Raw genomic sequence first — 15474 nt, forward strand, 5'->3', positions numbered from 1 at the left:
AGCATGTAGGCAGGGGCACGTGGAATCACTGTGGACTGGTCAGTCGCCAGGAAGGAAACCCAGTGACTTCCACAAAGTTCGTGGGTAATGAAGGCAGGGCCTGCTTCATTGACCTGTGATCTGGGTAGGCCCAGAGGTTCCCCACACAGAAGGGCTCTGCGCTTGGTTTAATGTTCTGCTGTTGCTGTCTTGAATTCTTAATAATTTTTGAACAAGGTGCCCCCCATTTCAATTTTGTACCAAGCCAAGAAATCATGTAGCCAGCCCGAGGTGAAGGTGACAATATATGTTGACGGTAAGGATAATAAATCAGAAGAATTGCAAAAAGTTTACAGCAACACCTAGAAACCCCCGACTTTACATTATACTGCTTTAAAATTATTATTTTGAATGTTACTGTTTCCATGAATAACATTTCCTAAATCCAAAGCATGAAAGGAGAGGTCACTCATTCTCAGATGAGTTTACTGTCCTAAGTATATGGCATTTAAGCAATTGTTAGTTGTTCAAAAGGCATAAAATTGACATGAGGTAAATATTAGATGGGGGGGAACAAATATCAGATTTTTGGTGGATAAAGTAAAATTCAGTTTCTGCTTTCCTGCCAGCAATATATTCACAAGTTGAATATATAAACTGCCAGCAGACATATAAGTTCATAAGCAAGGAACTGAGTAAAAGATATTCTCAACAATAAGATATTGGGGAAAATAAAACATTTTATAAGTATTTTACATGATGTATTCTACGATAAGAAAATACATTCTGTAAGTTATGCACCACTAGTAACTCACATGAAAATAAGAACACAATCCTAACAGGAAGCAAACTTTCCTATCTTACCTAAAAAAATACTTTCTAAAAAAGATTTCCTAACATAAAAGTTACAAATACTTAAGCCAGGTTGCAGGGTAAAAAAAGTTTATACTTGGGTCTTCATATAATAAATCACGCATTTCTACTTTCAAGATGTATCAGTTTCAAAAATGACTGGAAGCAGTAATGCTGTAAATGCTTTGTGAAAGTCACAGTAGCTCAAATACAAGCAAACTCATCCATTTATGCATATATTCCACACAAATACATCTGCATTAAAATTCTCCTTTGAATTCACTGCTTCTAATGTACTCTGAAACCACAGCCCACCATAAGCAATGTGAAGCATAGTGTCAATATATTCGAATAACAAGACAACAAGAAGATTTGCGGCATAAAGTACATAAATGTTATTAACAGAAAGAGCCATATGATATCTCACACTAGGATGGTTTCTGGTCACCTATCTTTTCTGCCGGCTCAGTCTCTACACTAAGATTGTCGTCAACAGGTACGGCACTCGCATGTGTGCGGAGCTGAGGCAGAGCTCCTGAGTGGGCATCTGTGTTGCTGCCCTGAGGAAACTTTGCATACCCAACCTGCTTTTGATTTGCTTCAGACTTATCAGTACAATTTATTTTTACCGTATTCTTACCTACCTTTTATTTCCACTATCTGCATTTCTTGTAGTAAGTACCCCTCAAGTACAACTGCCATTTAAATGATAACATCAAAAATAACAAAAGGTTCAGTAATCAGCAATCATGTCAAAGCATCTAGGCTTGAAATTTCTACCGTAATTTAAATGAGAAACTTGATAAAAATTCAAGTTTAGGGGAAAAATTTGAAGAAAATGACAAAACCCAACTAGAAAAGCACTTTCTACACAGGCATTTATTGACAGTCTTTCTACAAGTCTTTCATTTTTAGTAAGATTTTTTGAAATTAGCTATAATCTGGTGTGTGTATGTGAAAGAGAAAGAGTTAATTTAAAGGTGGGATAATTTTTGGTCTTGAAGTCTTCCAAGTAGCACCCCAAAATAATTTCTAAATTTAATTGATTTTAATAAAACAGTAACTTTTATATATCTCCAAAGAAGCAATTATATTGTTTTTTCATTGAAAGAAAACAATTACACTGTTTTCTGTGCCATTTGTTTAGTCTAGTTTATCAGTGGCCAAAGATAAAAAAGCAGATATGCTGATCAATCATATCTTATCAATCAGTACTATAGGTCAGTATTTCACACAAACCTCTGCAGAACAATTTCTCCCCATAAAAAATTTACAAATCAATTTAAATTCCTGGTAATTAAAATCATTAGTTCTACAAAAATAAATATACTTTACAAAAGAAGTATGTAAAATTTGTACTTAAGAATATCACAGGCAAAACAGCATACATTTTTAGCAAACTGAGGTTCTAGGAACAAATTAGAAAGTACAAAACATAAAAGCCTGCAATTGTTTCAAATACACCTAGCAATTCTGCTGATTTTGGACCATTAAAACTGATTACTTAATTAGGCAATCATTCAAGACATCCAAACACTCACAGGCAAAAACAGCATAGCCGTCTTTCACCTTGAGATGAAAATTCTGAAAAATGTTGCAGACACTTAAAACTTTCAGAATCTGTCCCCATGCATAAACTAAGCAAAACATTAAATCCTAAAATGTGACATTGCAAGACTCAGGCAAAAAATAATGTACTTATAATTATATTACTGATCTATTTTTCAGGCAGCTAATATTTTAAACTTAGAAACATCAAGTTATAATACAGACTGTCTCTAGATTCCTGGAAGTACTGTCCCCTTGCTCCCCCCGGTCATACTCTTATACTAACTAAAAGTAATTAACAAAAATTTTGCTCTCTTGTATCCCTATCAGAAGTACCTGCCTCCAAAGTTCCTGCCTAATATGAATAAAAACAACAAAAAAGATGTTCTATGTATGGGGAAAAAAGCACTGGGAAACTCAGTCACAGTAGTCTTTAACAGAACTGCGGAAAAAAACCTCTATGTTTTCACTCAGAAGGTAGCAGAGACATTTTTAAGAATTTCACTGATTCAGTGCAGTCAGGAAAAAGAAAAATATTCTGTTTTCAAAAGATGGTTCCTGAAATAATTCTCAAGAGCCCCTGTAAACTGTCTTTTTAGGAGAAGAAAAAAGCAAGTCAACTCACACGTACAGCTTCCAAACAGAAGTCTTACCCTCTTCCAGGAAAACAACAATGAGATTTTTATTACCCTGCTATGATTCTTTCATTTCAGACATGATTAATTAGCAAGTATTACACTTCCCCAAACTCCTACCACAGTCTAGTTGTTGATAGACCCATACGAAATAGCAAATAGCCACCAGCAGTAAAAGACAAGTATCCAAAAGTCTATTCCAAAGAAGGAACACTTCCATCATTACCTCCAAATATGAAACAGGCTGCTTTTAACAGCTTTCACTAAAAAAAAAAAATTTTTTTGAAAGTTGGTCATTTTTTCAATAATACCATTTAAAATTCAAATAATGCATGCAACATATTCAGTATTCAAAGATACATGGCATATTTAATCTGTTACCTACCTATATTTTTAACTTAAGCTGAAATTATGAAAGATTTGTGAGTCCCTGCAATTTATATTGCCAATGATCCACTTGCACAATTAATAAACAATAAAGATGATATGAGCAAGCATGTTTTGGGAAATGATTTTAATAGAAAAAAATTGTTTCTTTCTCCACTAAAAGCTAGTATGTCACACATGAAATGAAGATGGGAAACAGAAACAAGGACTAAAAGAGAAGATGAAGGGAAGAGAGCCACTCTAAAACCTGAATGCATGAAAACTCTAATTCTCTCTATATTGTTCCATAACACTTTCAAAATAATTTTCCCTTTAAAACAATCACTTTCAAAATGTCCATATGAACCAAGAAGCCAGCCAAAGCTGACTGTACTACAAATATGTACAATGGTCAATTTAAAAAGGCTGGGGTTTCCTCTTCAGCCTTTTCAACTGTTACATCCAAAAAACTTACACATAGTACAATACTAATAAACAGATTTTGTTGGTTCCAGGAAACATTTTTTTTATCTATCCTGGTCAAAATATCCTTGCTTTTCTTCTGTTGTATTAAATTTAGGATCAAAAACATCAAAGCAGCTTCCACCTCGGACCTAACTTTTAGAGGATCAATGTGACAAGGCAGTCCCTGATAGATGTTTCTCTTGATAAACGACTTGTTCAAAAGAGACATTGTAGCTTTCATTTCCTGACCACAACACACTTTTAATTTGCAACAGCAGAGCTGCCAGAGTGTGAGCATTTGCCCACTTTCCAGCCTTTTAGGTTTGTAGCTCTGGCTCCTTTAGGCCACACATTTGAGACAAACAAAATCTAAAAATAATCAAAGTAAGAGAATTCCAAAATAGGAACCACTGATGCCCCTCTATACATATGCACAAGTGTCTACTTTATAGATTACATATAAACTTTTCCTCTGCAGAATTCTAGTATATGATAACAAGCTTCCTGAATGAACATCTCTTGCGCAACATGCATTTAAACACACAGGGAAATAAATGATGTGACTATTATTTAATAGTAAGCAGAGACAGGGGGGGCAATTTATACATTTAAATCTGCTGTTAAATGTCATGAATTATATGACTGCCTACCCCAATGTGTTTTTTACATATTACTGTAATAATTATTATTACTACTACCCAGAAATCACATTTAAGTATCAATACGGTGAACAGTCAAACCATCCAATTTCTGCTCTCAGCACATTGTCCGAGCTCCGATTTAAAATTTATAAATGTAATATCCTCCTCATCACAGGCAGCAGCCCAATCTGCTCTGAATATATATTACAGCTTTAACATCACAGAGGGAAATCGCCCATCTGGCAATCCCATTCGCTCCAACAGCTCCGGGGGAAAAAAGCTGTGCTCTTTCCTCCTTAAAACATTTCTCAGGGCAAATTATGTGCATCTAAAATAAACAGTCTTCTTATTGATCGCTTCAAAGTCAACAAGTTCCAAATGCAAAATTCAATCAAATCCTTCCTATCATGTAAGAGCGGTGTGTGTTTAGCTCAACAGTCACCAGAGTCCAACCAGAAGTGCCTGTCGCGCATCGGCTCTTGTAGTCCCTTTCCTTGTATTCACATTTGTGTTATGAGAGAGCAGTAACCACGGCCACATTACAGACCCCTGGCAGCTTTGCCCCACTGGTTTTTCTTTATTTCATACTCTCCCTTTCCTTCTTTCTCTCTTTTCAGGGTGAATGCATGGTGGTGGGGGTATATGTAACAAAAACAAAAAGCAAAAAAATATTTTAAAGTGGACATATCCTTTGGTTATGCAAAATACTTTTTAACATCTTTTTGTTGTTTCCTTCTAGTCTTAATTGAATATCACAAAGTATACACACGGTCACAAGAGCTATTGAAAACCCCCTCTCACTCCATTTATCTGACTTTTTTTTTTGGTAAAGAGATTTCAAACAAAGTCAATTTCAGTGCCTGCTTATTTAATTCTGTCACAGGTTAAAAGTAAAAAGCGCTGACAGGCAGACAAGTGAATGGCAAGGAAAAAAATAAAAAATAAAACCCTACCACTGTTCTTTAAAAGGCAGTAAGGACTTTAAGCAATCAAAATACATTTTTTTATTTTCATGTAAAAGATATCCCTTCACTCACTCACTCCCCCCCAAAAAACCACACTCAAGAACTGATTACTCTACAAAGTGCAATCATGGAGAGAGCAGAGTCAAATTGCATTAATAGATTGAGAAAAAAATTTTCATCCACTTCTGTGTGTGTACATATATATACTTTTTTTTTTTTTTCATTAGCAAGGAGTCTTTCCCCATACTCCCGCCCTCTCTCCTCTCCACCCAGCCCCCTCCCCAAAAAAACCCCATACTGAGTTTAACTAATTTACATACCATTTGACTTCAGCGGTTACATAGTGCATTACTAGTAACATGCAACTTTGGGATTACAGCTAAATCTGATAAAGGTGGACTCCAGTAATTTATTAATCAAAAACTGAAACATACAAACAAGTGATAGCAAAAGCAAACAAGCATTTTAACAAATTAAAATATACATATATAGATATAAAGGAATTATATATCATGAACAGCTGCTTCCCAAGCAGACAAGCAGAGTCTCCAATGGTTTTATCATACTATTTAATTTGTCTTTCCTATTTAGATGCAAAGGAAGTAAATTCCAAAACTGACATACCATAAACACTGGTGCTACTGATCATTTCTTGCTGGCAGCACAAAAAGCTGAATTGGATTTCTCACAAGCAGGAATTCCAAAGGTTGCTTTTCATTAAAGTCACTTTTCCTCTCAGCTATCAAATGTCACTGCCTTGAAACGTGGGCCCTTTCGTCAGGTATTCATTTAACCTACATGCATATAATTAAGGGGGAAAGCAACATCAACAAAAAGGGGATCTCAGATCACAGGAGAAGAAAGAAAGGAAAAAAAGCACATGACCAGGAATGCAAGTCCATGTCAATTTCACTCACTCCCATTGAAACTAACAAGAGCTCCGGGGAGGACGGTAATAGGATCAGTGGATTGTATATACCATTAAATTATACATCTTTCTCTCCCGTTCCTTGCCAACAATACGCCCACCACGCTGTACCCCATCCAAGATGATGTGCTTACATTTTTCTGCAACCGATCTTCTGACATTTTCACGTTCCTCCAGTCACGAGATTGTAATTTAACCTTAACTTTTTGTGTGTGCAAGATTCTTATTTACACTTCTTATTTACTTAGAAGTTAGTTCCCGAAGAAAGTCTAGCCCCACCCTATGGCTCCGCTTTCTTATTTTTTATTTTTGAAGTAAAAAAGAGAGTAATAAGTAAGCCCAATATATCGGAAAACGAAATTCTTGCAATCGCGAACTCTTAATCCCACACTATTGTTACAATGATTAAGCAGCAAAAATATGCATTCTAATGTTTCAGGGCTACTTTGTACAGAGAAATTAGACAGCAGGTTGGCGTACAGAATAGAAACGAGTGCCAATTAAATTTAATGTTTAAGGCACAACTCGAAGATCTCTTTTCATTACGGTCTTGAATGTATTTATATTCTTTAAAAATTAAACAAACAACCACAAAAACAAATTTAAACAGATGGTAGAAAACTACGAAGCTCCTCTTACCTGAACTCGCGGAGCGAAAACCCGATAGCTTAGCGTAGCATCGATCCGATGTGTTTGCTGATGAATGGAAGCTAGGGTTAAGTGAAGGTGCCTATGATTTGAAATCATTCCAAGTTTTTGAAGGGAAGACGGACTGCAGCCTCTGCCATGTTGGAATTTCAAACCCAAAACAGCTGCTTGGAAGGAGCCAGCATGCCAGAGGCTGGGCGCAGGCGCAGAGCGCCGCCGAGCCAAATTCAAATCACTTTCACACTAAGAGCCAAAGATCAGTTTTCAAAGGAGAGAGGGAGAAAAGAGACGGAGGCTGCCGTGAGGGAGAGAAGACGGGAGGCAGTGGCGAGAGGCGGGCAGTGGAGAGAGACGGGCAGCGGGAGGACCGAGAGGGAGAGGGAGAGGCGCACGGAGCCCGCGGAGCTGGAGGGGGAGAAAGGGAGGCGGGAGGCGAGCGGAGAGCGAGCTAGAGACGCGCCAGAGATTCATGGGCAGGGAGGGCTCAATGGCCGCGCCGCGCTGGCCGGCCGGCCGCTCGGGTCATGTTACACGGCCGGGGCCGCGGCGGCCGCCCAGCCTCGCCGACGCGCTCGCGCCGCCCGGAGGGGGCCCGGAGGTCATGATTACGCGCGCGGGGACCCGGAGCTCTGCCTGCCCGCACTCTCGGGCGGCCCAGCCTGGGGAAAGGGGAGCGGTACCTCCGGAGGGAAGGGGGTGGGGGTGCCTTTCTTTCCCACGCGTGACCAGCCGGCCCTCGCGCTCCCAGCCCTCCTTCCCCGGCTCTGGGGCCCGCCGCCCCTCCCCGCACGCACTCCCGCCCGCCCCAAGCCCTCTCGACAGCTGCCTCGCCGCTTCCCACCTTCCCCACCCCCATGACTCCGCGCACAGGACGGGACCCAGACCCCCGAGAGCCGGGACCTCACCCTCACTCTCCCTGGGGCTCCCAGCACCAGCCAGAGAATGACTTTATCTGCAAAAAAGAGGAAGCAACTTCGGGGGGAAAAGCCGAATTCACCCAGTTCCCCTCCCCCGCCGCCTTGTGAATAAATAAGATCCGAAGTGGCTAGGTGTGCGGTCCACTCTGCCTTGCTCCAGCTCCCCTCCCTGTCTCCCCCAGGCGACTCGGGCAGGGGAACGCAGCGCCCGGGGGCCCCTGGTGCGGGCGGCTGGTGCGCAGGCATAGACGTTAGCCTGCCAAGCTTTCCCAGCCCCCTTCTAGGGAGCAATCTGGGGACCCAGGAGTGGGAAGAGAGTAGGGGCTTTGTGGTGCTGGGAGCTGAAGAAGAATGAAATGTGCAGTTGAATGTGTTGCTGCATCCCAGGGAGCGATGCAGTGCTGATTGTCTGTTGCTGAGATAGCCTTTTGTTCGGAACATAAGGTTTAAGAAACACACACACGTTTTCTGGGGTCTCTTGTTAGATGTAAATGTGCTGCATCCAGACGCTTACTATGCAGGGTAAGCTCAGTTGGTTTACTAATCACCCCGCCCCACCCCCAAACAACCAGGATCATTTGAATGGGAACCTCATTCAGACTTCTAGGCTGCGAGTATTGCCTTCAACCTATTTCATTCTAGACTAGCCAACCATCCAACTGAGATAATAAAGCAAACAATAACATTTGATCATGATGTCTACGAGATAATGTGCCCGGCAAAGTTCTTTAGAAATTGTAATGAGAAAGAGAGTGAGTGAGGTAATAATTTCTCTTCGTTTTCATTAAATATGACTTTAATAGATAAATGGTAAGTTTATACTTTGGCCTGGTGGACACCCGGCCCTCTATATTTCAACTAAGCTAAGAACGAAAGAGGCGAATTAAATATTCGACCCGGAGCCCATCAAGCTGAAAATGTTAACCTTTGAAGGTTGGAACCGAAAATATACTTTTTAAGACTGGCCCTCCTGATAACAAATAGTATTCACATTTCCTCCACTTCTCTGTTATATATTTAATAGACTAAATTGCAACTCTCCAGATGATGAAATGCAGCTTTTAAAATATACTGCATGTATAGTCCGAAATTAATTTCATTGTCCTGTGATTTTCTTACCTTTAAACAGATAGCTATTGAATGAATACATTTAACTAACACAATGAGAAAGAAATATTGTTTTAGTTAAATCTAGGCAGATGACAGAATTTAAAAGACAAAAAAAAAAAAAAAAAAAACTGATTCAAAATCTTACTAAGTACTTCCAGGGAATGAAATCTCTATTTGGAATGGATTTGACCTTTTTGTGCATTAAAAAAAAAAAAATAGGCTTCAAGATAAAACAGAAGAACTTTATTCTGATTAACAGAGAACACTGAAGCCCCTTTGGTTATATTTACAAGATAGCTTTGAAAATGATATTATGAGAAGTTGCCCATTGGATTTCACCACAAAGAAATAAGTGTAGGAAAGTATCTATGGGTCACTGTTGGACTGAGTACAGATGAATTAAACAACAACTGTGAAGAATTTATAATTTCAGTTATTGCCCATGTGGAGAATGCCGATGACAAGCCCTCTGTGCAATTCAAGCAAAACTCCTCTGTCCTTGTTTGTTAAAAAAAGTTCAAAGCTCATCAACCTTTAACACTAAATTCCTAGTACTGAATTTACAGTTCCTCATGTAAACCAAAACACTGAATAAAACAGAAATAATGGAATAACCACTGAGTAAAAACAATGTATTTTGATGATCAACTTAAATTCATTTTCAGTATTTAAAGTAAACTAGGTCCTACTTTTAAAAGGGAGCAGGAAAAGTGTGGTTAGCAGAAGTTCATTCACAGATAAGTAGTACTTTTTCCAATTCTCTTCATTTGAAATATGGATTATAAAATCTATCGTTCACCATACGAATGAGCATAATTAACTTTGGAATCAAAGAAATGGAAACTATTCAAAAGATCATTGCTTATATTTACATAGAGTTTTCAAAGTGTTCAAAATTACATATATTCCCAGGGGGAAAAAAGGCTTATGTAATAAAATATTATGGGATTTGCACAACTAATAAAATCCATAGTGGAGTTCATCATCCCACTATTTCTAGCTTTCTATCTTCTTATGTATGGGGAAAGGCTGCTTTTCTTACATTACATTTTGCAGAGGAATATGAAGCTTTGTTTTTCCAGTTTCATTTTTTTTTTGGTTGTTGTAAAATTGGCACAATGTTTCATTTTTGTTGTCTTAATAAGACTATAATGATGTGATTCAATTAAATAGCATTTTAATAGTCACTGTATTCTAGCTATATTTTTAAAGTTGTATTCTAAAGTTTCTGGTTATAATTGATACCTATCTCTATACTGTATTTTATGAAACTTTTCTTGTGGTAACATGAGAATAAGAAATTGAGTCTTTAAAGAAAGCTGATTGGCTAGTCAAAGAAAGTTAATTCAATGAAAACCTGGGCTAATTGTTTTTCCCACTGCATTATGTATATTGCTTATCTCTTTCTTTTACTTTTTAAATGTAGAAATTTAGATGAATTTCTAATACACAGTATATTCTGACTTGGGCTTTTTAAGAAAATCAGAAGAAAAGTAAACATAAAGTATCCCTTTTTCTTACAGAATTGTGTGTGTCTCTCTGTGTGTGTTTTCCTCTCAAAATCATTCAGACGGAAAAATTATTTTACTTTTCCCTGTTCTTATTCTCACTACACATATCAACAACAACAAAGGGTAAGAAAATAAGCAAGCTGATACTGAAGGGATTTTACAGATGCCCCTACGTTTGTCTGCACTGGACTAAGGAGAATTTGGCCCAGGTTAGACACAGAGGTGTGCTTTACCCATGTAATGGGAGAGGAAAACAAGGGGAAGATGAGGGTAGAGTGTAGAGAAGATGAAGGAGAAGAAGGTGACAAGATGCTTTACAGAGAAAAATAAGTTCCTATAAAGTATGGTTTATTATGAAATGCTCAACACAATTCAACTTTTAAAACTGCTTTTTAGTTTCAAACTCAAGGACTATTTTAAATAAAACATTAAACTAGTAATATCTTCTTCCAAACTGTGTTTCAAAAAACATTCCAAGACTTAGTAGCTATTTACAAGACCTACACATTTTTTTTTCATATTGCTCACAAAATCTGAAGTGTCTTACAATAATGCAAATTACTGACATAGTAATTTTTTAATGTTTCCATAAAATTGCAGTTTAAGGATCTTCATTTGCACCTCAACTGAGACTACTAAGAAGTTCTTATGCACTAGTCCCCTCCTCAAAAAAAAAAAAAAGTGAAGACCTTGACCTCATTTTTGTGAAATTACTCAATTTGTTAGAATTACACTTGAATACAGGTACTGTCAAATGGCATTAGAGTGGTCTGTATATCTCTTCTGTGACCTCACCCTACAGTGGAGAGACAACCGGAAAATCCTGTGATAGGTTCACCAGAGATGTTTTCTTGGTTTTGCAGAAGTGTTTTCTTCTAATAACCTGAGGATTATGTTTTTTTTTTTTCATTCACTCTTTAAATGGTGGTACTGTTCATATATTTGCTGCCACTTCTGCCTGGTTCTCAATCTCATTTAGGAAAAGTACATACTGAACACTTATTGTGGTTAAAAGCATTGCCCTAAAAATTTCAGAGGATTTAAAAGAAAACCGACATTAATATGTCATGGATGTGCCCAGATAAATATAGTTCAAAGTGAATGTTGAACTATAATGAATGACTCATAAAGGGGTTCTGTCCAGAAGATATGGCTTCTTTCATGAAGGAGACGTCAGTTTTCCTGGCCTTTGTAGTCTCAATCTTTATTTTCCTACACAACAAACTGCTTGTCATTTGCATACACCATGTCATTTGTCCCCTCTGTGCCTTGCTTTTCATTGAGCTCCCTGTTTGCCCTCCTCTTCTATGCGCTAACTCCCTGCAGACACTCAGAGCTCTTATCTCCTTCAAGGGAGACTTCCCAGCCTTCCTAGGGGCACTTCAGTATCTTTCCCCTGGGCTCTTTTCAGACTCTGTATCTCTTTCTCTCATTATCACATCATTTTAAAAGTATCTTTGTATTTGATCCCTCTGTTATATTGTAAGCTTCTTGAGGGTAGGCATCATTGTAATTTCCATCTTTGTTTTTTTTTTTTTTTTTCCCCAGTGCTTAAAATAGTGACAATAAACATTTAGTGAGTAAACTGTTTATTGAGGAAATTAACGAGTTGACCTGTTACCTTCACAAAGGCAGCAAGGAACAAAACTAGGCTCTCCTTTGCAGGAAAGGGCAACTGATTTAGTTTGGTTGAGCCCTTGCTTTGTACAGACACAAAGCAGGAAATAAAGGTGGGGCTGAGAAGGGGGGATGCATTATGGAGGAACTTCATTCAGTCCTTGAATGAGGGGTTTGCATTGCAGTAGGTAGGTAACAGGAAGCTCTAGGTGGGTTTTTAAGCAGGAGATTTATGAGGTCTGAGACCTGCTTTAAGAAGATATAGCTAATAGAACTGGAAACAGGGAGACGGGCTGGGAAGTTGTTGCAATGGACTATCATTTTCTGGTCCCTCAAACTGTCAATCCTTCCTGTAGGGTCCAGTGATATGCTTCCTTGCCTTCTTTATAGATGGTCTATCTGTATTGATTGCTCAATGCTGTACGTTCATTTTGTAATATTACAAAATGTCAGTGTGTTTAAAGGCATTCATTTAATGTCAAAGATATAAAAAGGTACAATACATTGGAATGGAATGTTTTTCTTCCTCAACCTGAACATAGTCTTTCTTCTCATTATTTCACTTCCCCCTCCCCACCATCACCACTGCCACTTTACAATTAGTTCCACTCAGCCTGTGCTTTTAGCTTAGCAGGTATTTCATTTTCAAGGGAAGTAATGCCTGAAGATAAGAAAAGTTCCTCCCTGGAGTATGTTTGGGCAAGCAAAATAAGCAAAGTGAATTTGGTTTTTATATACTGGATAAAAATATAGATGCACATTTCCTTCATTTAAAGTATATTAAAGTTTCCTAAACAGGATTTTTAATTCACTTAAAACAGCATTAGGTTAGGTGGGCTGTTGGTGCTTTGAATTAATGTGCAAGCTGTTAATCTCCATAGACCTGGATTTAAAATTAGACAAAGCAATAATTAGTTTGGCACCATCATTTGACTACCCAGAGGGTAATAATGTAGGTCATAAAATACTACAGTCTGGCACAAGTTTTTTTGTACAAAACAAGGATCTGGTATTAGGTGGTGTGAAAAAAAAAAAAAAAGATTGTCACTGGGAAGTATAATGGCTTAGCTTTTGATGTGTGTTCCACTATTCCTAAAGAGACCTAAATTCAGCAATTCTTATCAGGTTTTCCTGTTTAAGGTGAGTCTTTCCATTCTAAGTGATACAAAGAAATCTTCCTACCTTCCCTCAGTAGCTGGTGTTCCCTGGCCTCTCGCCGCCCCCATGTTTCCACACAGCATTTGTGCTTTTAGTCACAGAATTAAGATTTTAATTTGCACTACACTTTTATTTAGCTGTAGTTTTTCCTCCCATCAGTTTTGCCATTTTGATAAATTATAAAAATGGCACACTGTAAACATTTTTTAAAATACAAAAGTGTTGCATTCAAGGAAGTGCTTACCATATATACCTTGATATGTTTTCATGGCAAATGACTACTGGCAATATCAATAATTCAAGAACAGAGACAATGAAAATACAGAAGAATTGCATTTGGATACTTCTTCCTGTCAATCATCTTTGCCAGATTCCTATTTGAACATTCAGAAAATGAGGAAGACATCAGATTAGCCTTAAGTATAAGTAATAGTTTTCTGTTTCCTTACACTGCTCACCCCAACTAAGCTTTTAAAGCACAGGTATCTTGGGTGTCTCTGTCTAGCTTAATATTTAAAGCTATGGAAATAATGTTTTAATATTGCATTGAAAATATATTTCATACAATATAGATGTACAGACTTTATATTTTACATAAAGTAATATGCATGCACCTGTGTGTATCTATAGAGAGTCTTATGTATTAGATGAGGATATTCACAAATCATTTAAGTTGAGCTTTTCAAGTGATGTGAGCTACTGATACAAACTTGCTAATGATAATTATAGAACTGATGCTGATTTAGTCATTTCAAAAAAGCCACGGAGGCATAATTAGTGTCTGAATGGCCTCAATATTGCATTATTAGGAGGCTAGGGTGAAACTTGAAATGAGAACATCAAGGCTGATAACAGAAAAGAAAACATGAAATACATACATAATTCATTCTGAGATATTATAAAGGTTTGTAACCAGAAACAATAATTTGCAGAAAGCATCTCATGTACTAGAGCCAACTGCAATCATTTGGTCAACCTGTTAAAAAGATCAAATAGTATATTCTTAGCTATTCTCAGTGGTGTCTTTGTAATAAAGTAGCAGCAAACAGACACTGTTTGCTTCTGGTCACTTTTAAAGAATGTTCAGTTTATCAGTAGGGACTTTAATCTCAACCTTAATAGAGTACAAAAGCAGCCTTGTTCCTGTGCTTCTCTCCTTAAGGCCACAAGCCATGAGCGTTTTTTTTTTGTTTGTTTTGTTTTTTTTTAATTCAAAAGAAGAAAAATAAAATTCCTCTCAGATCACTAAACACTGTTGTTTTTTTTCCAAGCAGTAATTTTCATTCACCTTTCCCTTTTTCATACTTCTCTTCTCCATCTCCTTCTTGCTAATACACAAATGCTCCATCGTACTTCACAGTCATCACTAGAGTGAGGACAGGAAGATACCTACAAAGTTTCCCCTGCCTTGGACCCCTGCCAGGCCAACCATTATCAGATGACCCACTGTGCTGGTTGACTAGGGCATTATAACTCAAAAGTCCCCTTTTGGTACTGTCTCCTATTAGGGGACAAAAGATATGAATAGCTCTCAAACCATGTAAAACATAGACACAAACTACAATCTTAGTCATTCTTTCCTTTTAGCATAGGTACATAGGTAATCAGACAACAGCATCTTTAAATATAAACTGTGCTGCTGCTGCTGCTGCAGTCACTTCAGTCATGTCCGACTCTGCGCGACCCCATAGACAGCAGCCCACCAGGCTCCCCCGTCCCTGGGACTCTCCAGGCAAGAACACTGGAGTGGGTTGCCATTTCCTTCTCCAATGCATGAAAGTGAAAAGTGAAAGTGAAGTCTCTCAGTCACGTCCGACTCCTAGCGACCCCATGGACTGCAGCCCACCAGGCTCCTCCATCCATGGGATTTGCCAGGCAAGAGTACTGTATGCTATCTCAAATACTTGCTTCCAATGTGGTTGCCATTGTTATTATTAGTTTCCAGAAATGACAAGTTTGGGTTATATTGCATAGGAGAAACCTAGGGTGTAGTTTGTTACTTATCATGCATGCATGCATGCTTAGTCGCTCAGTCATATCCAACTCTTTGTGACCCCATGGAATGTAGCCTGCCAGGCTCCTCTGTCCATGGGATTCTCCAGACAAGAATACTGGAGTGGGTAATCATGCCCTC

The 15474-nt window shown here is 38.2% G+C and overlaps 1 protein-coding gene across 3 annotated transcripts in view; it reads right to left on the bottom strand.

Annotated features, from left to right (window-relative positions):
• Positions 1-7580, bottom strand: part of FIGN (fidgetin, microtubule severing factor) — a 132940-nt gene extending 125360 nt beyond the window's left edge. The window contains exons 1-2 of one of the 3 annotated variants that reach the window (XM_070357632.1): positions 7019-7580; positions 6076-6245 (exon numbers count right to left, since the gene is read on the bottom strand). Coding sequence is in view for 1 of the 3 variants with exons in the window: in XM_070357641.1 (XP_070213742.1) it covers positions 6076-6100 (25 nt within the window). In the remaining 2 variants the exon portion in view is untranslated. The remainder of the gene's footprint in view (positions 1-6075; positions 6246-7018) is intronic. The other 2 variants (XM_070357641.1, XM_070357649.1) reach the window with 2 other exon arrangements.
• Between the last annotated feature and the right edge of the window lie 7894 nt (positions 7581-15474).

The sequence above is a fragment of the Bos mutus genome, chromosome 2, assembly GCF_027580195.1.
Source record: "Bos mutus isolate GX-2022 chromosome 2, NWIPB_WYAK_1.1, whole genome shotgun sequence".
Taxonomy (NCBI): domain Eukaryota; kingdom Metazoa; phylum Chordata; class Mammalia; order Artiodactyla; family Bovidae; genus Bos; species Bos mutus.